We start from the raw sequence: 27,554 nt of genomic DNA, 5'->3' as shown, positions 1-27,554 counted from the left end.
ACAAAGCTCACGAGACTCGTCCTCTGAGACGGCACCGCCCACGCGGAGAACCCCTCCGATCCGGCAGCCTGGACCTCCTGCTTCAACTGTCCCCCGGAGGGTTCCCACAGTCCGTCTCCAGCCCCCCATGTAGCGCCAGCCCTGTCCAGGCCAGGCCCTTCGCTAGCACGGGGCATAAGAAACGCAAGAACCAACCCCAGCTCGGCAGAAATACAACTTCTCCCGCTTGCAAGGCACGAAGCAGCCAGGCCGTGGGGCCGGCCCAGCTCTAACCCGAACTGATGGGCACGTCCACCCGGCCAGGGCCAAGCAGGGGAGCGCTAGGGACGCTCCCAGCTCGAAACACCCGGGAAAAGCTCCAGCCGGCCCGAACCCGGCCACCTGCCCACTTAGCCAGACGTCACTGCGCCGAGTCCAGCACAAGAGGGGCTGGAGGGGACACAGCCAGTGCGGACCGAGCTTGTGCCAGCTCCGCTCAAGCCAGCGCACTGAAAGCAGTAGGGTGGCTGCGGCGGGGCAGGCAGTGGGATGGGCTCGCCGGCTGAGCGTGTGCCCACGGGGCCGGGCGGGATCATACTCCGGGCGGCCAGCCCCTCGCACCGCTGCGGCCACACTTCTCTGTGCAGCGCGCTGCCTCGGTCGCAGCTAGCGCGGGCGTGTCTGCTTGAGCTGGAATGACCCCTCCAGCGTCAGTGGGAACAGACCCAGGGTCTGTGCCCCGACATTCGCATCCCTCTATGGGACTGGCCCCAGCTCCCCCCCACGACCTGCACTGCCCTCGGCAGCTTGGCCCAATGGCGACTTGGCCTCGGTGTGAGAAACGTCTGTTTCTTTCTGGCTGGAGTGTGTCTGGCTTCAGCTTCCAGCCCTCGGGTCTTGTTCTGCCTCTGTCGGCTACATTACAGAGCCCGCTAGAGCAACGCCACCGACCAGGGGATGCTCAGCAGCGCAGAAGACAGAATTTACACACGAGCTGGGCCGTGACTGTGGAACTCCCTGCCACCAGAGAGAAGAGGCCACAGCCTGTGAAGACCCAAATGGCTCATTTGTTTCTTCAATAAATTCTTCACACCCAGACATGCCCCTACACCCATTCCCCCCCAGACACTCGCCCACAGCCACACCCCCAGCCCCCCTTCCCATACCCCCACCCAATGAACCAGAGACGCCCCCTGAACTAAGCAAGTTGTCTCACTTGCACACCGGGAGGGAGGGAGAGAGAGGTGGTGATTTTGGTTATTTCGAAGGCTAGGAGGGTTCAGACCCTGCAGTGACGGGACAGGGAGCCGGGAAGCTCGGCAGAGAGTTATCTATGGCACGAATGGAGGAAGTCACAAGCTACTGCTTATTGGCATTACTCAAACGGCAGTAACCCCTACAACACATGGGAGATTTCCCAGCCCAGCGGACGACGCAGGCTCTGCCCCAGCAAGCGCCCAGTACAAAGTACCCCAGGACAACGCCGTCCACGGCCAGCTGCTCAGAGACGGCTTTTCAGCTCCCTTAGCGCGTCACAGCGAGCGTCCCACGTGGAGACGGCAGGGCCTCGCGCCCCCCTCCGGCCCCTGCAGCGTTACTCAGCTTGGCCCGGCTCACGGACCCTCACCCGCGCCCTGGGGTCCCTGGCCTCTCTCTGAGCCGGGCCCCACTTCAGTGGTTTGAGCATTGGCCTGCTAAACCTAGGGTTGTGAGTTCAATCCTTGAGGAAGCCACTTGGGGATTTAGTTGGGGTTGGTCCTGCTTTGAGCAGGGGGTGGGACTAGATGCCTCCTGAGGTCCCTTCCAGATTCTAGGATTCTATGATCTCCCTGGGCCGGTGCCCACGCGAGTCACCAGCTGAGCCCTCGCACGTGGGCTGGAGCCAGCTCTCTTGTCCCTGGCTAAGGCTGTCTGCACTATCGCTACCGGCCCCAGCACCACGCCCCCGGGGCAGCAGTGATGGAGCAGCCACCGGCCACAGGCCGGCCGTGCTCTCCTCTGCCCTGCCGGACAGCCCAGGAATGGGCGCCGTGTCCCGGGTGCAGGCACCACCCGTCACACCAAGCGTCTATCACCTGCCAGCTCTGTGGGTGAGACCCCTGCACAAGCTGCCACTGCAGCTGCCATATCCCGCCGCAGACTCTGACCTAACCGCGTCTCCAGCTGCCTCCCCGGAGCACGCGCCCCATCCACTCCATCTAATGGGCCATCCGTCAATGTCACTCCAGCCTGGCCCGGCTCCCCTCCCTTCGAGGGCTCCTCTCTGCAGGGGTGAGATGCCATGGCCAGGGAAGGCGGGTTATGTTTGCACAGGCTGGGAAAAGCCAATCTGACTCCTGGCCCTCTCAGCACAATGCTCCCTGCAGGAACAAGAGCCCCCAGCTGCCCCCTCGCTGGAGCCTTCGGCTGAAAGGTGCCCTGGCACCTCGCTCTCCGTTACAGGGACGGGCAGACACTCCCCAGAGGGGCCGGATCCGCGAAGTGCTCTGACCGCACAGGGCCCTGCCTGCACAGCCCGTTCCCTCCCCTCTCCGGGAGCCCCCCCCCCGGCACTGAGCCCTCCGGCCACGCCGGCCCGAGGAGGCAGCCTGGCCCGGCTCCGTGGCCAGCGCAGGGGAGCTCTTTCGGCTTTAGCTACGTGCTACAAACCTGCGCTGACCTGGGGCTCAGCCCCAAGCCGTTACCCCGGGTGCCTCCACGGAGCTCCCCTGGATTCACACCAGGGCAACAGCGAGCAGGGCTGGAGCGGAGGGAAGGAGAGGATCAGGTAGAGGGACAGACAGACGGTATAGGGACAGCCAGCCAGCCCGAGTGCCCCCCAAGGCCGACCCACAGCCTCCCTGTCCAACCCCCCCCAGGGGGAGGGGAGGATGAAAGGCCAGGCACACAATGGGCGTGTGGACTGGCTGTAATGGGTTTGATTCTTCTCCTTCTAATCTCGTCTGCTGCCCTGTCAGTCCCTTTTCTCTCCTCCCAGCTGCGGGCTCCCTGGCTGCCGGCTGAGTGACAGGCGGTGTCCCCGCTGCTCCAGCCTCAACAGGACACATCAGATGCTATCGAGGCAGACAAAACCCGGAGAAATGTCACCGCGCCATCGGCGCTCCCCCATCACCGCCAGCCCATCCTCCAGCCCTCGGAGGGAGAAAGGAGGCAGACAGGTGATTGTTATTGCACACAGACACACACACACACGCTAGCACACACACACTAACACGATGCACACAATGACCCAGCCACACAACGTGGGAATTGGTCTGCAATCAACAGGATGGAAATCAAAGACCAGTGCGAAGTACTTCATGCGGGGAGGGGAAAGCAGACGCCCAGCTCCCAAACGGGGCCCAGGCGGCCGCATCGCTGGAGAGGGGCAGGGGGTTCTAGTGGGTCACAGACGGAGCACGAGGCAGTTCCGAAGGCAGCGAATCTGTTCTGGGGTGTATACCAGGAGCCCAGGGGTCACCGCCCCGCTCTGCTCGGCACTGCGGAGGCCCCAGCTGGAGGCCAGCGGCCAGGTCTGAGTGCCACGCTTAGCAAAGATGGGGATAAAGTGGAGAGAGGCCAGAGGAGGGCAATGAAACGGCGAAGGGTTTCCCAAAGCTGCTCTCTGCCTGCCGGAGCTGGGCCTGGGCGACGGGCCGGATCACTCGCTAACTGCCCGGTTCGGTCCATTCGCTCAGGACAGGAGACGGGGCTGGATGGACCTTTGGCCTGACCCAGTCTGGCCGTTCCGAGGTTAAAAAAACTAGACGTTTGGTCTTGAGAAAAGACCGCGGGGGCCTGATCCCAGTCCCAGGTATATTAAAGGGGACGGGGATCAGTTGTTCTCCATGTCCATTGCAGGCAGGACAGGAAGCAATGGGCTTAATCTGCTGCCAGGGAGATTTAGGCCAGATCCTGGGAAAAACTCGCTAAGCTCTGGCCCAGGCGTGTGTCTAAGGGCGGCTGAGGAATCCCGGCATGGGAGGTTCGTAAGAACAGCTGGACAGACACCTGCCGGGTGCACTCGGTCCTGCCCAGGACTAGAGCATTTCTCAGGGTCCCACATGTCTGTGATTCCAGGTGTGTGCTCACCCCCCCCCCCGCTAACATCACACACCCAGACACACCCGTATACACCGACTCCTGCAGCCAGCCAGTGACACAGCCACAGCGAGACACCCCACCCCGACAACGCCCCCCGCTGACAGGCCACAGCCCTCACCGCGGCCACCCGCAGAGAAGCAGCAGCTCTTGCTCCGGCACCGTCCCTGGCTGCAGCCCCAGGTCGCAGTGAGCCCAGTGGGTGCCCCCTGTGCTGCCTGTGACGGACCAGCATGGGGAAAGCTAGTGGGAACAGTGCCGGGGCGTGTGCGTGCGCACGTGCAGGCCCAGACGCGGGGTCACCTCTCACCCCCTGTGCCCACCCCTTGGCCCTTCCGTTTCCTGCCGCAGAGCGGATGCAGCACATGCAGGGCTGGGGCGCCTGCTGCACTCGAGCCGACTCCGTCCCCGGCCCGCCGGGGTGCCCACCGAGCGCCTGTACCAGAGGGGGCAGCAGGGGATTTCTGCACCCACTGGCCATGGCGCACCATCCCCGGCACACGGCGGGAGGGGAGGGGGTTACCAGACTACATGGGCACTGCCCTGTCCTGATTGGCCAGGAAGGTGGAATCCCACTGTAGATGGGCCAATGGTTTGTCCTGATTGGCCAGGGAGGGGGGGACCTGCTGGAGCTGGGCCAATGGTCCATCCTGTTTGGCCAGGGAGGGTGGATCCCTCTGGAGCTGGGCCAATGGCCTGTCCCAATTGGCCAGGAAGGGGGGAATCCCACAGGAGATGGGCCAATGGCCTATCCTGATTGGCCAGCGCGAGGGGATCCCACAGGAGCTGGGCCAATGGCCTGTCCTGATTGGCCAGCGCGGGGGGATCCCACAGGAGCTGGGCCAATGGCCTGTCCTGATTGGCCAGCATGGGGGGATCCCAATGGAGCTGGGCTGATGTCCGGCCCAGCCTGGCACTGCCGCGTTCCTGAAGTGCTGGGGACGGGAAGCCAAGGAGGGTTCCCCCTGGATTCCCCTGGTCTGACTTAAAGGGCAGAAAAGGCCCCGACGCCCCCACTGGCAGGGACTGGGGCTCCCCAGAGAAGGAGCTCAGTGTCTGACCCAGCGACCCCTGACCTCAGCTGGCCGTTCCGGGTCCCTACATCCCGCCCGTCCCCCCAGAGGAAGGCTGCCCCCCGCTGCCCCACAGGAGGGGTACGGGCTCTCCTGGGAGCAGGACGCTCACAGCCCAGCCCAAGCAGCATTTGGGGTGCACGGGCATCGGTGGGGGGGTGCACTCTCCCCTTCACCTGGCCGCCATGGTCCCAGCTGCGTGGATCGGTCCTGGTGCCAAGGGACAGGGAGCGGTGATTTGCATGTGCAATTAGCTAATGAGCTCCCTTCCCTTCGTCGGCACATCTGGCTCCCCCATCACACCTCATTTCTCAAACTGACAGCTGGGCTCCTATCGCTCTCCCACAATGCACCCTGGCACCCACAAAATTAATTGTCAGCCTTCCCTTTTCTGCTCGGCACATCCTCCCCCCAGCCCGGCTCCCCCCTCACCTTGAGCTCTTCCCTGCGGGGAGCCAGAGGTAGCGTGGCCCTGGCCCCTGGGGGGGCACCAGGGGTCCCCTGGCATGTTCCTTCCGGAGCTGGAGTGTTAACCCTGGTGTCCAGCCCATCGCAGCCTGCTGCCCTCAGACATCCCGACTGTCTCGGCTGGACTCAGGATTCCTCCTCGCTGCCTCTCCTACACTGCCGAGTGGCACTGCGGGCAGCGGCTGACACCACCCCAGAGGTGGCCGCATTGCAGAGGCCGGTGAAGATGCCTGTGTATAACTCCTGCTCAGGTCAGTTCACTGGGTCCTGCAGGGTGACAGGTGTGGTGCTCATAGAACAGGATTGTTCTAGGGAACTACAGGCTACGGGCCAGTGGGACCAGCTCTCCCGCAGCTGGTCCCATCCCAGGAGCATCCCTGGTCAGGGACACTGGGATAATTTTTATAGTGGGGCTGCTGAAAGCCAGTGAAACTGGCCCCAAACTTTTTATCCCAGACAGGGGTAAGGGGGCCGGGGTTGGGGCCACGGCTGGGACCCTGGGCGCGGGGCCGGGAGCAGAACCTTGGGCATGGGGCCGGCAGCTGGGACCCCGGGCGCGGGGCCAGGAGCAGAGCCCCTAGCGCATGCCAGAGGTGCTGCAGCTCCCCCCACACCCCTAGCTCCTGCGCCTATGTCCCGGGTCCCAGCACACATTCCCTGGCTACCGCAGAGCTGCGGAACCGGAGAGTCACGGTGCTGCAAAGACACCCCAGACTCTGGCGGGGGGTGGGCCCCTCTACCCGTCCCAAAGCGCATCCCTAGCTTGCAGGGATGGAACTGGCCCCCCCCCCGCAGCGGGAGTCGAAACACACGGCTGTTACCTGCAGGGATCTCCGCCTCCTCGCCCCCCGCGTGGCACCTGGGGAAGTGGGGATGCAATGGAGACCTGGTCTGGGGCTGCTGTGGGGGTCGAACCCAGGAGCTCCGGGAGCAAATGAACAAGGGACCAGGGCGTTAGCCAGCAGGGGGGTCAGAGACCTCTTACAGACTGGGAACGGTCCCTCGGAGGTCAGTTCCCCATATGGACCATCACCTGTAACGACTGGGTGAGCGGCTTGCGAGGATCTACAGACATGAGGCTTTCCCAGCTGAGCGCAGGAGCTCTCTGCACGCTCCGCCACTAGAGAGGGCAGAACCCCCACCCTGCTAGCCTGGGCCGGCCGGGTAGACTGGTCCATCCAGTCTCCTGCCTCCACCAGAGGCCAGTGACCAACGAGTCAGCGGAAGAAACGCCACCGGTGACAATTACAGAACCACCTGCTCACAGACCATAAGAGTGGCCAGACTGGGTCCACCCATGGTCCATCCAGCCCAGTGTCCAGTCTGCCGACAGTGGCCAGTGCCAGGTGCCCCAGAGGGAATGAACAGAACAGGGAATCATCCAGTGATCCAGCCCCTGGCACCCGTTCCCAGCTCCTGGCAAACAGGCTCGGGACACGCAGAACCCGGGGCTGCCTCCCCGACCATCTCGGCTAAATCCCTGATGGAGCTCGTGCCTCCGCGCTCTCTCCTGGCAGAGCGCTGCCAGCTCGGGCTCACCGGGGCGACGAGCACTTCCCTGCGGCTAGTTTAGAGTTACGGATTTTCGGCTCATTGGCGGCGCTCGTATTGAGAGCGCTCCCGGCTCACCGCTCGTTCTGCGCGCCAGGAGTGTGTCAGTGTCTTTACAGAACAGTAGCCCCAGGCAGCACCGCACTCGCAGGGAGACCGTCCCTGCCCCAAGCAGTGTCCCATCGGCATCGACAGGACAGAGAAACAGTGGGAGGGGAGTCAGCCAGCAGAGCCAGGAACCGACCTCAGCTCTTCCAGGCACCAGCCTGCAGCCCTGCCCATTGGGCCGTGCTGCCTATCGCGTCCCCTCTGCGTCGTCTCCTCCCTGATCTGCCCAGGAAAAACTGCTACTGCCTGAAAAGAAAGCGCCCACGCCAGGCTCTGGGAGAACACTGCAGATACAAGCCTCGAAGAAACCGCCGCGCAGGAAAAACGCAAAGCAAAAGCCAGGTCAGACCACGGCGACAAGGGAAATCGAGGAAGGAGAAGCGGACGGGGGAAACACTGCACATGATTATCAGCAGCTCCCCCGGCAGCCGGTTAGATCGTACTGTCTGCCTGCCAGCCAGCCAGCGAGCGGGTGCTTCCCGACTGCTCTGTAACACACACCTAAGGGTGCAGAGGGAAAACGGGTAACTTTCTAGCACCTTCCCCATGCTCGGTTGCAACGTGCTCCACAAGCAGGCGAACGGAGGTGCTCAGAGCAAGGTGTCCTTTACTCAAGGAAGAACCCAGCCCATCGCTTTGGCTTTTTCCTGCCCTTTGATTGGTTATCTTTAAAATTCCCTTCAAGTTTTTGTCTGGGTGGAATTGCCTAGGAACACTCCAGAGCGCGTCACTCCTGGCTAGACGCTCGCGGAAGAGCGACGCAGCTCGGGACGCCAGCAGGGACAATCGCTCTCCACGGCTCGCTTCGGAGCCAGGCACATCGCGTCTTGCAGGATACACAGGCCCTGAGCCTGGGCGCCTGCCCCCGTCACTGCACACCCACACCACACCAGCTGAACGAGCCGGGCGTGTACGCACAACACAACACAACTCAACCGCCTTTAGCACAACCCAGCGTCACCAGCTGTGCGACAGGTCACTGCATGGACCCTAACTCCGGAAATCCAAACCCGCTTTCACCCAGACAGTCATGGACGCGCCTCCTCGGGGAGCCAATTTTTAACTTTTGCCCTTTGGCTGTAAAGGCGGCGCCTGGCCGGGGGGAGGGTGCAGGAGTTTTCTGACAAGGGGGAAAGTGTCCGTGTGTTTTGGGTTTGTTTGTTGTGGGGTTTTTTGGTCATTTTATTCTTACTCAAAAACAGCTAAACTTGTACCCAAATTTTCCAGAAATATTCACCCACAGGCAGAATCCAAACATGGGACATTTCAGCCTGGAAGTTCAACTCTTCAGAAAGTTACGTGGGACTGAAGCCAGGCGGGTCTGAGGGACCTTCAGTAATTCCCTGGGCGGTCGAACCAGGGCGACCTCCGGGGGGGTCCGTATTCGAGTCTCTTTGATCACATTAAGGCATTTGATAGGGGTCATCTGGATTATACAAAAGAAACTAAATATTCCAAGGACCCCCCTTCAGTGCAGCCGGGGGTTCAGGCCCAGAGACGTCAGAGTCACAGTTCTGGGGGTCTCAGGGAATCGGAGCCGGCTACAAAGCCGTTCGCCCCGCCGCCGTGGGAAGGGTTGGCGGAGTCATCGCCTGCTCACAGGTGGGGCGGCAGCTCACGCGCAATGAGGCCAGGGAGCCTCAGCCAAGTTCCTAGTGGTCAAATCTCTGCTTTGCAAACCTGCCACCACAACTGGCCCCTTGGCAGAAAACCCCGGCCTGGCCCGTGCATCTCACACGCCTGTGTGTTCACGGCACGTTCCACGAGTGGGTCCTGGCGCATGGCACGTCTGCACCTCGGTGGGGGTGCTTTTGGCACATTGCATGAGCATGGCATGGTTGTGTGTGGGCACGTCGTCTTCATGGCATGGACGCGCGTGTGTCTGCGCAGCTGAGTGGTGAGTATGCATGTGCATGGCAGAGCTGCACAGGGACAGGTTGTGCCCACGGCATGTTCACGTGTGCATGTATGATCTGCACAGGCTGCGTGTGCAAATGGCCTGTGCCAGGCAGCTCTGCATCTGTGTGGGCCTGGTGTGCTTGTGTGCCAGCCGGGGGGTGTGCATGGCATGTTTGTGTGACGTTTGTGTGGGCACGGCCTGGCTATGACTGGATGGGCACAGGGGTGTCTGTGTGTCGTGTGGGTGCCGTGTCTGTGTCAGCGCGTGTCTTAGCCCCGCCCGGCGTGTGCCCAGCGTGTGCCCGGCGTGTGTCGCACGCTCGGTGCGGCTGTCGTGTCCCGGGGCAGCGGGAGCGGCGCTGACACACATTCCCCGGCTGGCGACGTGAAGCAGCTCCATGTTGTTTGTATTATTTATTTGTTTTATTTGCAGTGAAAGTGCTGCGCTGACGGCAAATGTCACTTCCACCATCTGCCGCGTCTGGCTGCCTGGCTGCCGCGCAGCAGCGAGCAGGAGGGAGGGAGCCAGGAGGGGAACACGCAGCTTGTGTCCCTGCGGAAGGGGCTCCAAGCAGGCGACGAGACTGAGGCCTCATCAGCCAAACCCCCCCGGGGAAACCCCCTTGGGAGGGAGACACAACACGGGCAGGGGCAGCGCCCCAAAACCTCAGCTCCGGGAACTGAGTCAGCACAGGGTCCGAGGGGCCCCGCCCAGCCCCGGTCCCTCCTCCGATGCGGGGTCCGAGGGGCCTCGCTCCGCCCCGGCCCCTCCTCCGACGCGGGGTCCGAGGGGCCTCGCCCGCCCGGCCCTCCGACGCTGGGTCCGAGGCCTCGCCCGCCCGGCCCTCCTCCGACGCTGGGTCCGAGGCCTCGCCCGCCCGGCCCTCCTCCGACGCTGGGTTCGAGGGGTCCCGCCTCCGCCCGGCCCTCCTCCGATGCGGGGTCCGCGGGGCCCCGCCCAGCCCCGGTCCCTCCTCCGATGCGGGGTCCGAGGGGCCTCGCTCCGCCCCGGCCCCTCCTCCGACGCGGGGTCCGAGGGGCCCCGCTCCGCCCCGGTCCCTCCTCCGACGCGGGGTCCGAGGGGCCTCGCCCCGCCCCGGCCCTCCTCCGACGCGGGTTCGAGGTCCCGCCCGCCCGGCCCCTCCTCCGACGCTGGGTCCGAGGCCCCGCCCCGGGCCCGCCTCCGACGCGGGGCCCGCGGGGCCCCGCGCCGCCCCGGGCCCTCCTCCGACGCGGGGTCCGAGGGACCGCGCCCCGCCCCGGCCCCTCCTCCGACGCGGGGTCCGAGGGGCCCCGCCCCGCCCCGGCCCCTCCTCCGACGCGGGGTCCGAGGGGCCTCGCCCCGCCCCGGCCCCTCCTCCGTCGCGGGGTTCGAGGGGTCCCGCACCGCCCCGGCCCCGCCACCGACGCGGGGTCCGAGGCCTCGCCCGCCTCCTCCGACGTGGGTCCGAGGCCCCGCCAGCCCCGGCGCCTCCTCCGACGCGGGGTCCGAGGGGCCTCGCCTGCCCCGGCGCCTCCGACGCTGGGTCCGAGGGGCCCCGCCCGGCGCTCCTCCGACGCTGGGTCCGAGGGGCCTCGCCCGCCCCTCCTCCGACGCGGGGTCCGAGGGGCCCCACCCCGCCCAGCCCTCCTCCGACGCGGGATCCGAGGACTGCGCCCGCCCGGCCCTCCTCCGACGTGGGGTCCGAGGGGCCCCGGCCCGGCCCCTCCTCCGACGCGGGGTCCGAGGGGCCCCGCCCCGCCCCGGCCCCTCCTCCGACGCGGGGTCCGAGGGGCCTCCTCGCCCAGGAGCCGATCTAGTGCATGAACTGAGCACTCCCCTGGCCCAAACACACCCTTGGCCACCTCGGATTCGTGGGGTCCCCAGTGCCCCTCGACAGGCTCCTGCCAGCACCGTCCCTAGCCCGGGGGCCCCTCGACCGGCCAGGAGCCATCGGCTTGTGTGGGGGCAGCGAGGGGCTGGGGCGGTTTGCACAGCACGGCCCAATTTCTACCGGCAGCGGCTGGGACGAGCCCACGAATTCGGCCCATTACCCAGCGTGGAGGCAGCTGGTGCTCACAGTTTGAGGTGGGGACAGAGGCTCCCTTGTTTGCCTGATCCATGGACCAGCGTCAGGCCCCGAGCCGGGGCTGGCACAGCCCCAGCCCTGCTGGGACCCATACAAAGAACCCGGCCGGAGCCTCGAAACCGGGGCTGGGGCTGGCACCGGCACCGGCACCGCAGAGCTCGGCCCACCAACGCAAGGGGCGTTCGCTCCCCGGGTCCCCGAGGTTCCCCGATTCCATCCCACAGGCAGGGAGCAGAGGGGGACAGATGGCGAGTGCCACCCCACTGCCGCTCAATCCTTCCTGCTGACCCAGCCCTGCCCTGCACCCCCCAGCTCTGCCGGTGCCCCTCAGCCCCGACCCACAGCCCCCTGCCCTGCACCCCCCAGCGCAGCCACCGGCCGAGAACAGCGTCTGCTCACTGGCGCCTGCTCAATTTTCAAACCACCGACGCGGAAGCGGAAGGCTCCCTGGGCCTGGTTTGTGTGCCTGAGCCATCCGGGGTCTGAACGCAGGAACGGGCTCTGTGACCCAGGCCTCTCCCCCCGTGTCACCACCGCGCCCCGCCCTGCCCCATGCCCAGGTGGGGTGCGCAGGCATCTGGGTGTCGCCTGGATGGGCCGGTTTGTTCACAGGGAAATGGCCGTTTGCAGCATCACTGCGGCGTGACTCTGTGCCTGCAGCCGCCCACGCAGGAAACCGGAGCTGGCTGGGGCCGGCTCTTCTCCAGGGGACACGCTGGGGATGAGACGCAGTGCACGGCGGAGGGGGGAGCACAGATCTGGCTCGTGCTCCCAGGCCAGCTCTCCCCTGCTTTCTGCACTGGCTGTCAGGGAATGTCCTCCCCACGTCACACACGCTGGAGCCCCGTCCCCAGCACATAGCAATACCAGTGACACAAAGCCATGGGCCCCTAGGACTCAGCCCCCGAGCTGGCCCGATGCCCATGCTGGAGGCACTGAACAGCAACAGCAGGGACAGAACTCAGCTTCTCCTGCCACTGCAGCTAATGGAGAATCACCGCTGTTGGCAGTATAGGGCCTATGACACAGAGCAGAACAGTTCTGATTCCATCCAACAGAGCGCAGTCACACACACAGTCTGGCTAGTCCAGTTCAGTATCCTCCCTGATAGCAGCCAGCATCGGACACCCCCAAGAAATCCCACAATGGCCAATTACGGAATAACCCGCCCCAGGGGGTTTCATCCCAGGCCCGGAGGTGGGAGGGTGGCTCATACCCAGCAGCGGGAGTTACATCTCCTTCCCTTGCCCCCCCCCCCCGCATGTAACTGGTGCTTTCCTTATCGATGCCATTGCCCGATTCGCTGGAATCCTGCCGAGCTCTCTTGTGGCAGTGAGTTCCACAGGCCAGCCGCGTGCTGGGCGAGAAGGGACGTGCTGTCTGTCCTGCCCAAGGGCCACGGGGACGCATTTCACTGCACAGCCCCAGGCGTGTAGGACTGCGTCAGCTGGGGGGACCGCGGCATGGAGCAGGGCGGCAGCCAGGCTGGAACCCCGATTTCCCCAACCTGCGGTCACCCTCTCTGCACCCGGCCAGCCACGATGCCAGCGGGCAGGCGCAGCCGAGGGGCTGAGCGGAGCCAGGCAGCGCGGTGCCAAGCCCAGGGAGGAGACACCCACACAGCGCGGGGACCAGGGAGACGCAGCCGAGGGCACCCAGGGCAGCGGGGGAGGGAAGGACGGGGCTCTGGGCACCACCCCCACCTCAGCCAAGCCTGGGGGCCCAGCCCTGTGCCCAGCTCCCCTGGCAGCGCTGGGGGTGCTCAGCCGGTGGGGTCGGGCCCAGGTACTGAGCCCCGCCCGACGGGGATCCAACCCACAGGGCCAGGACAGCCTGGGGGGGCCCACGGCCTGGCGCAGGGGACGGGGTGCGGGGACGGGACCCCAGGACGGTGGGGTCCCACGGCCTGGCGCAGGGACGGGCGCGGGACAGGACCCCAGGACGGTGGGGTCCACGGCCTGGCGCAGGGGACTGGGCGCGGGGACGGGACCCCAGGACGGGGGGGGGGTCCCACGGCCGGGCGCCGGGGCCGGGGTGCGGGGACGGGACCCCAGGACAGTCTGGGGGGTCCCACGGCCTGGCGCAGGGGACTGGGCGCGGGGACGGGACCCCAGGACAGTCTGGGGGGTCCCACGGCCTGGCGCAGGGGACGGGGCCCCAGGGCGGTGGGGGTCCCACGGCCCGGCGCTGGGACGGGGCGCGGGACGGGACCCCAGGACAGCTGGGGGTCCCACGGCCCGGCGCTGGGACGGGCGCGGGACGGGACCCCAGGACGGTTGGGGGTCCCACGGCCCGGCGCGGGGGACGGGGCGCGGGGACGGGACCCCAGGACGGGTGGGGGGGTCCCACGGCCCGGCGCGGGGGACGGGGCGCGGGGCCGGGACCCCAGGACGGTTGGGGGGGGTCCCACGGCCCGGCGCGGGGGACGGGGACGGGACCCCAGGACGGTTGGGGGGGGAGTCCCACGGCCCGGCGCAGGGGGCGGGGCGCGGGGACGGGACCCCAGGGCGGTCGTGGGGGCCGCTCACCTGTCGATGATGACGGGGTCGGAGGGCGTCTCGTTGCGGTTCCCGCAGCTCTTCTTGTCACAGCAGCGGCTGGGCCGGGCGAGGGGGAGAAAGGTCGGGGTGAGTGGGGGGGAGGAGAACCCAGCACCCCCGGCCTGGCGCCCCACCCCCACCCCCAGGGATGGCTGATGGGGGCAGGGGGACAGGACGGCCCCGGCTAGCAGCCCCCCATCCCCTTGCCCGGCCCACCTCCGGCCCTCTCCCCCTCCCCCATGCTCCTCCCCGCTTCTCCATCCCCCCCCGACACCCCCCGAATCCGCCCCGACCAGCCCTGCCCCCAGAGCCGGGCCCAGAGCACACAGGCTCCACGACCCCTGTGGGAAGAGCTGGGGGCGCCCTGGGGGCCGGGAGCGCTGGTCCCTGGGTGGGGGCGGCTGTCGGGCCCCCCCACAGCTCTGGGCGGGCTCCGGGGGGGCTCTGGGGCTGCGGGGAGCCTGGGGGCGAAGCACCAATCGAGAGGCTCGTCTGCTGGGGGCGCTCGGCCCCCCGGCTCCCCCTGCGCCCCTCTGGCCCTGGGTACGGGGGGGGCTGGTGCTCGCTCGCTGCCAGCCAGGTGGGTTCGACGCGCTGGCCCTGCAGGGGGAGGCTCTGCCCCCCACCCCCCGGCCCCACTCAGCGCTGGCTGAGGCCGGGGCTCCAGGCCCCCAGACAGGGCCGGGCGGGCGGCGAGCGGGAGCCGGGCCCCGGGGCAGGCAGGGGAGCCCCCGGGCGACTCAGTTACACAAACAAAGCCGCGGCTGGGTACGCGCCCCCCCGGGACCCCCAGGCCCTGAGCCCCCAGATCATTAGTGAGGCTCCCGGAGCTCAATCAGCGGGAAACCGGCGCTGACAGCCGCTAATTCCCACAGACACCGAGCACCAGGCTCACAAACAAGGCAGCTTAATGGGGCACCAGGGACCCCGGCGGAGACGCAGCTGGAGGGAGACGCTCCCGGCCCCCTGGCTCACACCACCTGCCCCCTTGGAAGGTGCCCTGGCTTCCCGCCCAGCTGGCTGCAGGGGCCCGAGGGCACGGAGCGAGGCGGGCGGCTGACGCTGGGCGCGGCACGAGAGCCCAGGCAGAATCGGCCCCCGCCGGCCGCGTGCTGTGCCCGCGCGAGGGGCCGGGCGGGTACACGGCCCCGAGGGCTCTCGCTGCCCCGCCGGCCGCGTGCTGTGCCCGCGCGAGGGGCTGGACAGGGACGTGCCCCGAGGGCTCTCGCTGCCCCGCCGGCCGCGTGCTGTGCCCGCGCGAGGCCGGGTGGGACGGTCCCGAGGGCTCGCCCCCGGCCGCGCTGTGCCCGCGGCGAGGCCGGGTGGGGACGGCCCCGAGGGCTCGCTGCCCCGCCGCCGCGTGCTGTGCCCGCGTGAGGGGCCGGGCGGTGACGTGTCCCGAGTGCCCTCGCTGCCCCCGGCCGCTGCTGTGCCCGCGTGAGGGGCCGGGCGGGTACACGCCCCGAGGGCTCGCTGCCCGCCGGCCGCGTGCTGTGCCCGCGCGAGGCCGGGCGGGACGTGCCCCGAGTGCCCTCGCTGCCCGCGCCGCCGCGTGCTGTGCCCGCGCGAGGCCGGACGGGACGCGTCCCGAGCACCCTCGCTGCCCGCCGGCCGCGTGCTGTGCCCGCGCGAGGCCGGGCGGACGTGCCCGAGGGCTCGCTGCCCGCCGCCGCGCTGTGCCCGCGCGAGGCCGGACAGGACGTGCCCGAGGGCTCGCTGCCCCGCCGCCGCGCGGCTGTGCCCGCCGAGGCCGGGCGGGACGTGCCCCGAGGGCTCGCTGCCCCGCCGCCGCGTGCTGTGCCCGCGCGAGGGGCCGGACAGGACGTGCCCCGAGGGCTCGCTGCCCGCCGCCGCGTGCTGTGCCCGCGCGAGGCCGGGCGGGACGCGGTCCCGAGTGCCCTCGCTGCCCCCCCGGCCGCGTGCTGTGCCCACGTGAGGGGCTGGACAGGGACGTGCCCCGAGTGCCCTCGCTGCCCCCCCGGCCGCGTGCTGTGCCCACGCGAGGGGCCGGGCGGACGGTCCCGAGGGCTCTCGCTGCCCCGCCGGCCGCGTGCTGTGCCCGCGCGAGGGGCCGGGCGGGGACGTGCCCCGAGGGCTCTCGCTGCCCCGCCGGCCGCGTGCTGTGCCCGCGCGAGGGGCCGGACGGGGACGTGCCCCGAGTGCCCTTGCTGCCCCCCCGGCCGCGTGCTGTGCCCCCGCGAGGGGCTGGACGGGGACGTGGCCCGAGGGCTCGCTGCCCGCCGCGTGCTGTGCCCGCGAGGGGCTGGGCGGGACGGCCCCGAGGGCTCTCGCTGCCCCGCCGGCCGCGTGCTGTGCCCGCGTGAGGGGCTGGACGGGGACGTGCCCCGAGTGCCCTCGCTGCCCCCCCGGCCGCGTGCTGTGCCCGCGCGAGGGGCTGGACGGGGACGTGCCCCGAGGGCTCTCGCTGCCCCGCCGGCCGCGTGCTGTGCCCGCGCGAGGGGCCGGACGGGAGCCGGGTGGGGACGTGCCCCGAGCGCCCTCGCTGCCCCACCAGCCCCAAGGCCGAGCCCGGCGCCTACCTGCACATGATCTCGTGGGTCAGCAGCACACGGCACATCTCGGGGTTCTTGTCCTGCCCCTCGTAGATGATGGCCTGGCGGGAGAGGGCGCCGGGTGAGGGGATCTGCCAGCGCGCGGCCCAGGGGGTCTCTGATCACAGGTGGGCACCGGCCAGGCGGGCGGCTCGGACCCTCGCAGGCCGGGAACCCGGGGCCGAGTGTCTCAGAGCCCCCGAGGGAACGGAGCAAACCGGGCCGGCCAGCCCATCGCTCCAGGACCTCGCCCCCAGGGCCTCCCCTCACCCTGCAGCCATGCAGGCCCTGGGTGCCCGCCGGGGGCGATCTCTGCTGCCCGCCAGCTCCGCGTCCTTCCTGCGCTGAGCCCGGCCCGGCTGCGGGGCCCCGGCAGGTGTCTACGAAGCAAGAGCCCCACTGAGCCCCTCTCACCCCCAGGCGACCTCGCTGCCCCTCGCTCTGCTCCCCGCCCTTCCCCCGCTCGGGGCAGCGCAGGGCCGGCCTATCCAGGGGAGCCGGGGCAGGCACTGCTGGAGCGACGCAGGGCTGGAGGGGAGGCGCGAGCTGGGGGCGGGCGAGGGAACCCCTGGGCCTGCCCTCGCTCCCTTGGCCATGACCCCAGTGGCTGTGCTGGGCCCGCGGCGCGCTCGGTGCTGTACGGGGCACGGAGGGCGACCGACGGACAGGGCCAGCCGCAGGCAGCCCAGCAGAGAGCCCAGGCTCAGGGCTGTGTCTGCTCCAGGGGCGCGGCACTGGGCGTGTCAGCGAAGGGGGCACCTTTGGGTGCGTCTGGACGGGGGCAGGGCTGGGTGCACCGGAGCCATGGGGCCGCTCGCGCCCAGGGGGCCGTGGGGAAGGACACGGGTGCTGCTGGGGAAGCCCTGGGGGCAGAAGGCCTGAGACGCAGGCCAGGCTGGGGCTGGGTGGCACCTCAGGAGTTACTGGGAGTGGTGGGGGGTGACCTGGTCTGAACCCCCAGCCCGGACCGAGTCTCCCCCTGCGCTGTCCCCAGCTGGCAGCGTTACCTGCTTGGACATGGAGTCGATGAGCCGCACGTAGAGATCCTGCTCCGTCCGCAGCCCTGCGGGGGGGAGTAACATTCTCACCAGCTCCATCGATCCCCTCACTCCCGACCCGCAGCCCCCCACTATCCCAGCCCTGCCGGTGCCCCTCACTCCCGACCCGCAGCCCCCCACTATCCCAACCCTGGGCTCCCCCCCACCCACAGCTCTGCCGGTGCCCCTCACTCCCGACCCGCAGCCCCCCACTATCCCAGCCCTGCCGGTGCCCCTCACTCCCGACCCGCAGCCCCCCACCCCAGCTCTGCTGGTGCCCCTTACTCCCGACCCGCAGCCCCCCACTAGCCCAGCCCTGCCGGTGCCCCTCACTCCCGACCCGCAGCCCCCACCCCAGCTCTGCTGGTGCCCTCACTCCCGACCCGCAGCCCCCACCCCAGCTCTGCTGGTGCCCCTTACTCCCGACCCACAGCCCCCACTATCCCAGCCCTGCCGGTGCCCCTCACTCCCGACCCGCAGCCCCCACTATCCCAACCCTGGGCTCCCCACCCACAGCTCTTCCGGTGCCCCTCACTCCCGACCCGCAGCCCCCCCCTATCCCAGCCCTGCCCCTCACCCACCGCTCTGCCGGTGCCCCTCACTCCCGACCCTCAGCCCCCCACTATCCCAGCCCTGCCCCACCCAAGCGCAGCCGGTGCCCCTCACTCCCGACCCGCAGCCCCCACTATCCCAGCCCTGCCCTCACCCACAGCTCTGCCGGTGCCCTCACTCCCGACCCGCAGCCCCCCACTATCCCAGCCCTGCCGGTGCCCCTCACTCCCGACCCCCAGCCCCCAGCTCTGCTGGTGCCCTCACTCCCGACCTGCAGCCCCCACTATCCCAACCCTGGGCTCCCACAGCTCTGCCGGTGCCCCTCACTCCCGACCCACAGCCCCCACTATCCCAGCCCCGCGCCCCAGCTCTGCTGGTGCCCCTCACTCCCGACCCGCAGCCCCCACATCCTCCAGGACCCTCCCAGGTGATGTTATTTCCCCTGTAGTTGTAGGCGACTGTCCGGGGAGTTCAGCAGCTGAGAACGTGCAGCTCAGCACATCAATGGGGAGGCTGGTCCCTGCTGGACGCAGGACGTACGTGAGAGGGTGACGGGACGGCAGGCGTTGGGCTGGGGCAGTGAGTCAGTCCTGGGTGCCCCGGCCCCCAGCCCCAAAACCTCCTGATCCCAGAGCCTCCTGCCCTCCAGCCCCTGGCCCTGCAGCCCCCATAGCCCCTGGCCCAGCAGCCCTCTGGCCCCATAGCCCCTCCCCCTGGCCCCCTGCAACGCAGCCCCTGTCCCCCAGGCCTCCAGCCCCGTAGGCCCCTGGCCCCCCCGCCCCATAGCTCCCGGCCCCGCAGCCCCCCGCCCCATAGCTCCTGCCCCCCCTTACCGTTGCTGTACAGCAGCTGCAGGCGGTAGTGGATGCCGTTGTTCGTTTTCTCACCGTTCTGCTCCTGGGGAGGGAGACAGCAGGTCGGACGTTGGCCGGTGGCTGGGAGCCGAGCCCTCTGCCCCCCCACCCCGGGGTACGCAGGCGGGGCAGGGTGGGATGGGCTGAGGATCTGCCGGCTGCACAGGGTCCCCCACCTGTGACATGAGTTTGGGGGGGGGTGACGAAGTGGGACTGTTCTTACTGGGGGGCTGGGCACAGATCCTAAGTATCTAGCAGCAAAAGGCCATGCAGCCAAATGCCTGAAGCTCTGTCTCCTGGCAACTGATGGCCCGGCCCCTCCCTGCAAAGGTGCATCTAAAGGTGTTGGAGACAAAGGGGTCAGGTGACCCCCTGGCCCGGGAAAGAAGCGGAGGAGAGGGGAGGGGCCGGAGGGGGCTGGGCAGACTGGAGCTGGCTGGGGGAGGAAGGGAAGGACACACAAGGCTCTGATCCCCGATGGGCTCCACACTACAGCCTACGCGGAGGCGCTGCCAGGCGGCTCCATGCGCTGCCCTGTTCACAGGCGCCGCCCCTGCAGCTCCCACTGGCTGTGGGTCCTGGCCAATGGGAGCTGCAGAGCCGGCGCTTGGGGAGGGGCAGCCCACGGAGCCCCCTGGCTGCCCCTACACCTTGGAGCCGGAGAAGGGACATGTTGCTGCCTCCGGGAGCCACGCGGAGCCAGGGCAGGCAGGGAGCTGCCTTAGCCCTGCTGCCTGGACTTTTAACAGCCCGGTCGGCAGTGCTGACCGGAGCCGCCAGGGTCCCTTTCCGACCGGGCGTTCCGGTCAGAATCCAGATGCCTGGCAACCCTACCGGGGGTGGGGCAGGCCACGGGGTGGGGTGGGCACAGGGTGGGGGCGGGGCTCCCATGGGGAGGGGCGGGGCCCAGGGGTGACCCTGGCCACAGGATGGAGTGAGGCACAGGGAGGGGGCTGACCATAGGGCAGGAGCGGGGCTCCCACGGGGAGGGGGCGGGCCCAGGCGGTGGGGTGGGGTGGGGTGGGGTGGGGTGGGCACAGGAGGGGCGGGGCTGGGGGGGGCTCTCACCCTGTCCTTCTCCACGAAGTCGATGAAGGACGTGCGCTCGATCTCCACGGGCTGCCCCTGCCGGTCGTACATGGCCAGCACGAAGTGGAAGAAGTTGGATTTCCGCAGGTTGGAGGGCGGCTGCTTCTCGAAATGGGCACGGGCCAGGCCCACCCCGCTGCAAGGGAGAGCGCAGGGGGCTGAGTGCCAGACGCCCGCAGGGCCCCCCAGCCGTGCCCACCCCTCGCTCCCAGCGCTCGGTGTCCCTGCCGCGGGCTCCACCCGGCCCCCCCGGGACCCCGGCTCCCCGGCTGCCTCCCCCGGTACCCCGGCTCCCCTCGCAGGCCCCGCCCAGACCCCGCCCCAGCTGCCCCCGCCCCCCGCTGCCCCTCCCAGGCCCCGCCCGGTCACACCCCATCCCCCCGGCTGCCCCCCAGCTCCCCGGCTCCCCCTCGCAGTCACACCCCGTCCCCCCGGCTGCCAGCTGCAGAGAAACACCCTTGACAGCCCCCTCCCCAGGGTGTCCAGGACCCTTGTTACAGCCAGTGTCACACCACTCCCAGATACCCACAGTCCCACCGAGCAGGTCGCCCCATCTGCTGCCCCCCCCCCCCCGAGCACAGCCCGGGCTCCGTCATCCACCTCACCCCCCCCGCGCGTCCATCGGGACCACACAGCCCCTGGCTGCAAGGCGGGAGGTGTAGGGGCTGGGTCTGCCCCGTGCGCTGTGCAGCGCCTAGCGCGGCCGAGGCCTGACAACCCCTGCGTGGCTGGTGAGTACGATGCAGCAGGGCCGAGGTTCCAGTGGGGACAGAGGCTTCTCCCCCCACACCCTCCACAGCTGCCCTGAGTGAACCGGCCCCCAGAGACCACCACAGACCCCTGCTACGAGCCGGTGCGGGAGAGCCCAGGAGAGCCAGCGGCTGCTGCTGAGGCACGTCGAAGATGCCAGAACGCAGGACTGAGCTAGACGCGGCACATCCTGCCCCACGGCCTGGCAGCCCTGGCTTTCCCGGGGGAGCACCAGCCACCAGCGCTGTGACCCCCGGCACCCCGCATTCAGCACTGCCAGGTAACCAGGACGTTTTGTACAAACTCTGCCGCGGGAGGGATCAGTCTAAGAGCCTCGGTCTCTAGACAGTCACGTCTCACTGGAGGGTCTGTGCTCTCGGCGGCTGGGAGCTTATGGAGTTTGGCTTCGTGTGTGTCACTGGAACGTGTTGGGAGGCTGAAGACACCCCCAAGCCGCCTGCCAGGTACAACCGTAAAAAGGCCGAACAGTGTTCCTGGCTCACTGAGGAGACGCACAGAGGCACCAGGATCTCCCCAGGACTGTGCAGCAGAAACCTCCCCCAGACAGCGCTGCACAGCGGGAACCGTCTCACCCAGGCCACAGCAAAGGGGGGAGACGCTCTGCAAAGGGGAGACCTCACTCTCCCTCCAGCACCCCTGGGAACACCTGAGGGGCCAGGACTGACCGGGGGGACGTGCTGGGCCCGGGCTAGAGGGGTTTGTAGCCTGTGTATGGGCCTGGGAAAGCCAAGCTGCAGAGCCCAGGGGGCTTGTGAGCTGGGCCTGGCGCGCTGGGGGACGCTCGGCCTGGTTACCGGGGGGAGCGTTGGTCTCTTCGCACCGAGGGGGAGGCGGACGGGGTGTTCAACCCGTAGACTGGCCAGGCAGGACGAGGCAGGACGGTGCTGCTCTGGGGCCTGGGCTGGGGGCTGGCGGGCGTGTTACTGCAGCTGGGTGTGGCCCGACCTGTGCGAACGCTGGGGAAAGTGCGGCTGGAGGGGTTTGCACTTGTCACAGCAGCACAGGGTGAGAGGGAGCCCAGGCTGCTGGGTCAGCGGGCTCAGTGGTGCCCCACTGCCAGGTAGCACCCTGGGGAACCCGTCACAGGAGCACCAGAGATGGGGCTGGGGGGGCACCGGAGTGGCTCTGTTGTAGGTGGTGCAGGGCATGTGGCCACCTGGTCGTGGCACGGATGCCTTGGGCCAGGCAGACGTGGGTGCAGACTGACAGGTGCTGCCCAGACCCCTCCCCCAACATCGGGGGATCCCGTCACGCCGGGCGCTGCCCAGACCCCTCCCCCAACATCGGGGGACCCCGTCGTGCCGGGCGCTGCCCAGACCCCTCCCCCGAGATCGGGGGACCCCGTCGTGCCGGGTGCTGCCCAGACCCCTCCCCCGAGATCGGGGGATCCCGTCACGCCGGGCGCTGCCCAGACCCCTCCCCCAACATCGGGGGACCCCGTCGTGCCGGGTGCTGCCCAGACCCCTCCCCCGAGATCGGGGGACCCCGTCGTGCCGGGTGCTGCACAGACCCCTCCCCCGAGATCGGGGGACCCCATCACGCCGGGCGCTGCCCAGACCCCTCCCCCAACATCGGGGGACCCCGTCACGCCGGGCGCTGCCCAGACCCCTCCCCCAACATCGGGGGACCCCGTCACGCCGGGCGCTGCCCAGACCCCTCCCCCGAGATCGGGGGACCCCGTCACGCTGGGCGCTGCCCAGACCCCTCCCCCGACATCAGGGGACCCCGTCACGCCGGGCGCTGCCCAGACCCCCTGAGATTGCAGCTCTGCCAGCGCCCCCCCTCGCATTGCAGCCCCCACTCTCCCCTTTTGCAGCTCCGCTTGAGTGGACCATGGATCACACCAACAGGCCCCGGGAGGAGACACCCCACACTGCTTTGCTCCTGGGAGAGGCTGGGTCCCTTGGTGTGAACTGCAGCCCCCGCCGGCGACCGGCACGAAGGGCTTGGTTTGTGCCTAGACACCCGGCAGCTGTTTCACGCCGTTTACCAAGCCCCTGCCGGCACCGCGACACTTTCAGAAGCTGCTTAGCCACAATCACGTCTGCCCGTCAGATCCCAGAATGCTTTGCAGCCTTTACACTCACACGGATCACTTCACCTGCCACCAAAATGCAGCCACCTCTGAAACAGCACCTGGCAGCTGTTTAGCAGCACACAGCACCGCTACCCAACAGCTTAGGGCAGGGAGTGGGGAAGATTCATGTAGCCAACAGACTGCAGAGGGGCCTCTGCTCCAGTCCCCTGCGTCGGCCCGGCCTCCCTGCAAGAACGGGGGGAACCCGCAGCCCTGACCAGCCCAAGTGTTCAAAACTCACCAGCCGGGCACCAAAACTCACCAGCCGGGCACCAAAACTCCCTGCTGGTTTTATCTGCCCTCCGGTTCGGAGGCTGGAGGTGGTGCTGGGGTCCCACGGCCAGGGCTTTTCTCTGCCACGCTGAGAGCTAGGAAAACAGGAGCTGGGATCCCTGGTAACCCTGCCTCCGAGAGCAGGAGCTCGGAGCAAACCCCCAAATAGTGCCAGAGCCCCGCCAAGCCCCTGACCGCTGCATTCGCCCCCTGCCAGGGGTACCCACGTGGGCTGCATCTGAGCCGGCTCTGCCAGGGGGGCCAACCCACCGGGAGTCTCCAGGGATGATTTAGTGATGATGTCATGTGATGAAACCCCCAGGGATACGTCCAGCCACGACTGGCCCCCCAGGCTGCCGCCCTGCGGCGACCCCATACACAGCGGGGCAAACGCTGCCCTGTTACCCGGGCTGGGTCTGGAGCGACGGCCGCGCCCTGGATTCTCTGGGTGTGACCGAGAGCAGGATCTGGCCCTGCGGTGCACACAGCAGCTCGGGGACGGTGCCAAGGGAAATAAATATAGACCAGGAACGATTCCTCCCGCCCCGATCGCAGAGCGGCCGCCCGCAGGCTGCAGGACGAGTCCTGCTCCCGCCGCTGGCCGAGGAGTTACGCAGCCGTTTGCCCCGTCTCCCATTCGGGGCCGGGGCCGGGGCCGGGGGGCAGGGCAGCTTCACGTCCCACTTTGCCCCTGTCCAAGCCCGAGTGACGGAGCCGGAGCCGTCCCGTGTGGTGCACAGGTGAGGGGAGGGGGGTGTTCGTTTAAAGGCACAGCCTGAGGAGACCCTGTGCAGCTGGCTCTGGAGAGACCGCCCCCCCGCCCGGTCTCTGCCCCAAAGAGCAGCCCAACCCCCGAATAACTCAGCACGCGAAGGTCCAGAGCCCCCCAGGCCCACCTGTGCGGCTGCCTGCCGGGCCCTGGCTCCTGATCCCCCCCCCTGCAATCAGTGCAGCCTGCGGGAGGGTGGGCGTGGGGCAAACTCCCCCTGCCCCACACAGCTGGGCCAGGCCCCCCTCCAGCCCCGGGGCCGCCCCGCGGGGAGCTGGCCATTCAGCCTGGCCTGGGTCTGTGTGCAGAGACCCAGGATGCCCTGGCCCAGGCTGGGGACACCGCAGGGAAGTGGGCCTGGCCTGGCCCCTCTGTGAGCTCCCTGGGGGGCTCCGGGCAGCCCCGGGGGCCGTGTCCTGCTGCCCCCTCCGGTGCCGTGTTTGCCAGTTTGAGTCCGGGAGCCGCTCCTGGCTAACGGCTGCTGGGTGACCCCACGTGCCACGAGTTCGGGGGTCTCAGCCTCGCTCCGAGCACCGGCACCATCCCTGCCTTGGCTACCTGAACTCCCCTCGCCCCAGAGTGGGGTCCCCCCAGGGCAGGGCCGGGGGGGCAGCCGGACCGGCCATGGCCCAGGTGTGGGGGAGGGGAGGGGGTGTCAGGCTCCAGGAACGTCTGCCCAGCCCCTCGCACCCACGACACGGCCGATCAAACATCGCCACCTGTCGGCCCTTCTGCCAAGTGCACCAGGAATCCTCCCCTGCCTTGACCCTTGAGCGCTTCCCCGGGCTGGATCCCAGCCGGCCCAGGCTGACCCCCCGGCAATGCCCCCAGCAGGGCCCTGCCAGGCTGTACCCGGGTGAGGGTGTCGCTCCCCTAGGGCAGAGCCCACTGTCCACAGAGCCTAGATGCGCCGGTGACTGGACGAACGGACAGACAGGGTGCGGGGAGCCCAGCTCCCCCGTGACCCCTCTCTCCATAGCCGAGGGGCAGAGCCCGTCCCTTGGACCCCAGTGAGAGTTTGCCATTGATGTCAACGGGGCAGCCCCAGGGCTCCCCCTCTGCAGCCAGCCCCAGCTCCCCAAAGAGAATGCGCCCTGCCCCACCTGCTGCACGTCTCGGGGCAGGTCACCATAGGGAACAGAACCAGCTGGCTTAGACCTATCAGAAAATCAACACACACTTTGCAGAAATCCAGGGGGGCTGCGGGTCAGGAGTGAGGGGCACCAGCACAGCTGTGGAGGTTGGGTGGGATCCCAGGGCTGAGCTAGCAGGGGGCTGCAGGTCGGGAGTGAGGGGCACCAGCAGAGCTGGGGGAGGGGGATCCCAGGGCTGATCTATCAGGGGGCTGCAGGTCAGGAGTGAGGGGCACCAGCAGAGCTGGGGGAGATCCCAGGGCTGATCTAGCAGGGGGCACTGGCAGAGCTTGTGGGGAGCCCAGGGCTGGGATAGCAGGGGGATGTGGGTCAGGAGTGAGGGGCACCGGCAGGGCTGGGGGAGCCCAGGGTTGAGCTAGCGGGGGGATGCGGGTCGGGAGTGAGGGGCACCAGCAGAGCTGAGGGAGGGGGGATCCCAGGGCTGATCTAGCTGGGGGTTGCAGGTCGGGAGTGAGGGGCACTAGCAGAGCTGGGGGGTGGATCCCATGGGGGGCTAGCAGGGGGCTGCAGGTCGGGAGTGAGGGGCACCAGCCTGGCTGTGTGTGGGGAGCTTGCCCAACTCACCCCTGACTCTAGCCAGCGTTACCCGACCCCTCACTTTCACAACATCCAATTCCCGGCCCAGATCCGCCCCGTCCCCGCTGGATCCCGGCCCGGCTCCCGCGCAGGGCAGGGGAGGAACCAGCCCATCGCCCGTGGCAGCAGGGCTGTGTCTGTCCTGGCCCAGGTGTGCGTGGGGAAGCTAGAGAACGGCCGGGTTGGGGCTCCTGTGCAGCACCCCCAGCCTAGGGACCCCTCTGACTCGCCACCCATCAACCCCCCTTCATCTGGAGGAGCCCATCTGCGGGCAGCCCACCAGGTCACAGCTCCACCCCCTGCACCTTGGCTGGGCACTTCCTGAACCACCCACACCCCTGACCGGACGCACACAACACTAGTCATGAGCCGGCTGGTGTGTGCCCCCTGCCTCCACCGGATGGGATCAGAACAGCTGGCTGTGTGTCAGGAGCCCTATACTGTTAACGGAGATTCTCCTGCAGCTCCGGTGCCTCTGAAAGCTGGAGGAGCTCAGTCCTACTCCGGCTGCTGCCACCAGTTTCCAGGCAGCCTTGGCGAGCAGAGAAGTAAGAGCTGCGCGGTCACAAGGGCCTTGCGCCTGGAGGCAGAGCCCCCCACGGAGCTGAACCCCATCCTCAGACTGGCCGCCTGTAACGAGGAGGTTACACCCAACTTTCGAAGAGACAGTGCGGAGCTGCAGCCTGGGAACCAGCTCTTTGCCAGCCAGACCCATTGGCAACAGCTGTGCATGAATCAAAAAGTTTTGTGATTTAAAAAAAAATCAAACCCGCATCCCCCCACCCGACCCCTGGCCTCTCTCTGCCTGCTGGGGGTCACGTCTCCAAGTCTCCCCACAACCAGGCAGGGCAGAAACGGGCTTTGCAAGTGAATCTGAGCTTTCCTCTAAGCCCATCACTTGACTCCAGGAGCTGGGGCTCTGAGAGACACACCAAATACCACGAGACTCGCGCTGCAATCCGGGATGTACCAGATCACAGCACATCTGAGCAAGAACACGCAGGTCCCAAATCACTAGGCCCCCTCCCCCTCAAACACTCCCACACACTGTCCGCGACCCACACGCCTCGGAGAGCGAGTAACAACGATCGGGCGTTTGTGTCTCATTTCGCTCCTTGCTGACGGGTCGAGAGAGGCTGGAAGGTTTCTTCCAATGGCCCCTGTTCCCTGCTGGTTTCACACTAGATCCGCTCTGGCCAGCCAGGGGATGACGGGCGCGTCAGGCGGATTGTTTCGAGGAAGCGGATTCTAGTCGGGCGCGTGAAGAGGCCAGTGGGTTTGGTTCCCATCTATTTAACTCCAACGCTTGGCGCACCCTGGGGAGAAAGAGCCTCTTTGCTAAACACGCCGCCCTGCAGCCCTTTGACGAGGGTTTGCCAGGAACAGCCCGGAGAGCTCCTCCTCCTCGCCCAACCCCGGGGAGACCCCAGCCCACAGCCCGGGTATCTCGCAGATAAAAACCAAGGAGACCCCCGCACCTCCCCGCAGCTGCTGTTCTCCACCGTAAAGCACCACACAATGGGCATGTTGAAAACACCCTGCCAGAGCGCCGGGCCTCAGCCGAGGGCCCTGAGAGCTGCTGCTGCCCGGAGACACCCGGGGAAGCCCGGCTCAGCGAAGGGCCGAAGGAGCAGCTCCCTGGGAAGGTCAGCGGGATCTCTGAGCCCTGGAGCGCCCGGCGAGGCCCGGCAGTGCGGTGCGTCCCTGGTCTTGGCGTGACCGCCCCCACCCCCGGAGGGAGGGGAGGGGGCTACCGCACCGCTCGGCTGACGCTCCTCAATCCTGACCCCCACCCCACTCTGCAGCTTCCCCCCCAGACCCCGGAATCGGAGCTACAGACCCAAGAGGAATCCCCCGTTTTGACTCCTTCGACGTACATCTAGAAACAAGGCACCGCCGTGACCCAGGGGTCCCCAGGGCGGCCTCGTGCTGCAGCGGCCTCACCCGGCCCCCTTTCATCGAGCCCACGGCTTGGGCCCCTCACGCCCCGGCCTGCGGGGGTTGGTCTGAGAACGTTACATGCCCCAGGCCCCTCGCCAGCCCCACTGGCACGAGAGCGTCTCTGGAGCTGACCCTAGAGACT

At 68.2% G+C, this 27,554-nt stretch overlaps 1 protein-coding gene and 1 long non-coding RNA gene across 3 annotated transcripts in view; one reads left to right on the top strand and one right to left on the bottom strand.

Moving 5' to 3' along the window:
• LOC120406755 (transcription factor COE1-like) overlaps positions 1-27,554 on the bottom strand; it is an 88,334-nt gene that overhangs the window by 50,137 nt on the left and 10,643 nt on the right. For both annotated transcript variants that reach the window (XM_039541838.1, XM_039541837.1), the window contains 5 exons: positions 19,831-19,987; positions 18,742-18,805; positions 17,327-17,382; positions 16,308-16,381; positions 13,756-13,824 (listed from right to left, as the gene is read on the bottom strand). In XM_039541838.1, coding sequence (XP_039397772.1) covers positions 13,756-13,824; positions 16,308-16,381; positions 17,327-17,382; positions 18,742-18,805; positions 19,831-19,987 — 420 coding nt within the window. The remainder of the gene's footprint in view (positions 1-13,755; positions 13,825-16,307; positions 16,382-17,326; positions 17,383-18,741; positions 18,806-19,830; positions 19,988-27,554) is intronic.
• Positions 19,832-26,088, top strand: LOC120406756. Its single transcript, XR_005599563.1, has 3 exons — positions 19,832-19,938; positions 20,651-20,881; positions 25,936-26,088. It is a non-coding gene; the product is annotated as an uncharacterized LOC120406756 (long non-coding RNA).

This window comes from Mauremys reevesii, linkage group 5 (genome assembly GCF_016161935.1).
Source record: "Mauremys reevesii isolate NIE-2019 linkage group 5, ASM1616193v1, whole genome shotgun sequence".
Lineage (NCBI taxonomy): Eukaryota > Metazoa > Chordata > Testudines > Geoemydidae > Mauremys > Mauremys reevesii.
This window is presented reverse-complemented; position numbering and strand designations above follow the sequence as displayed.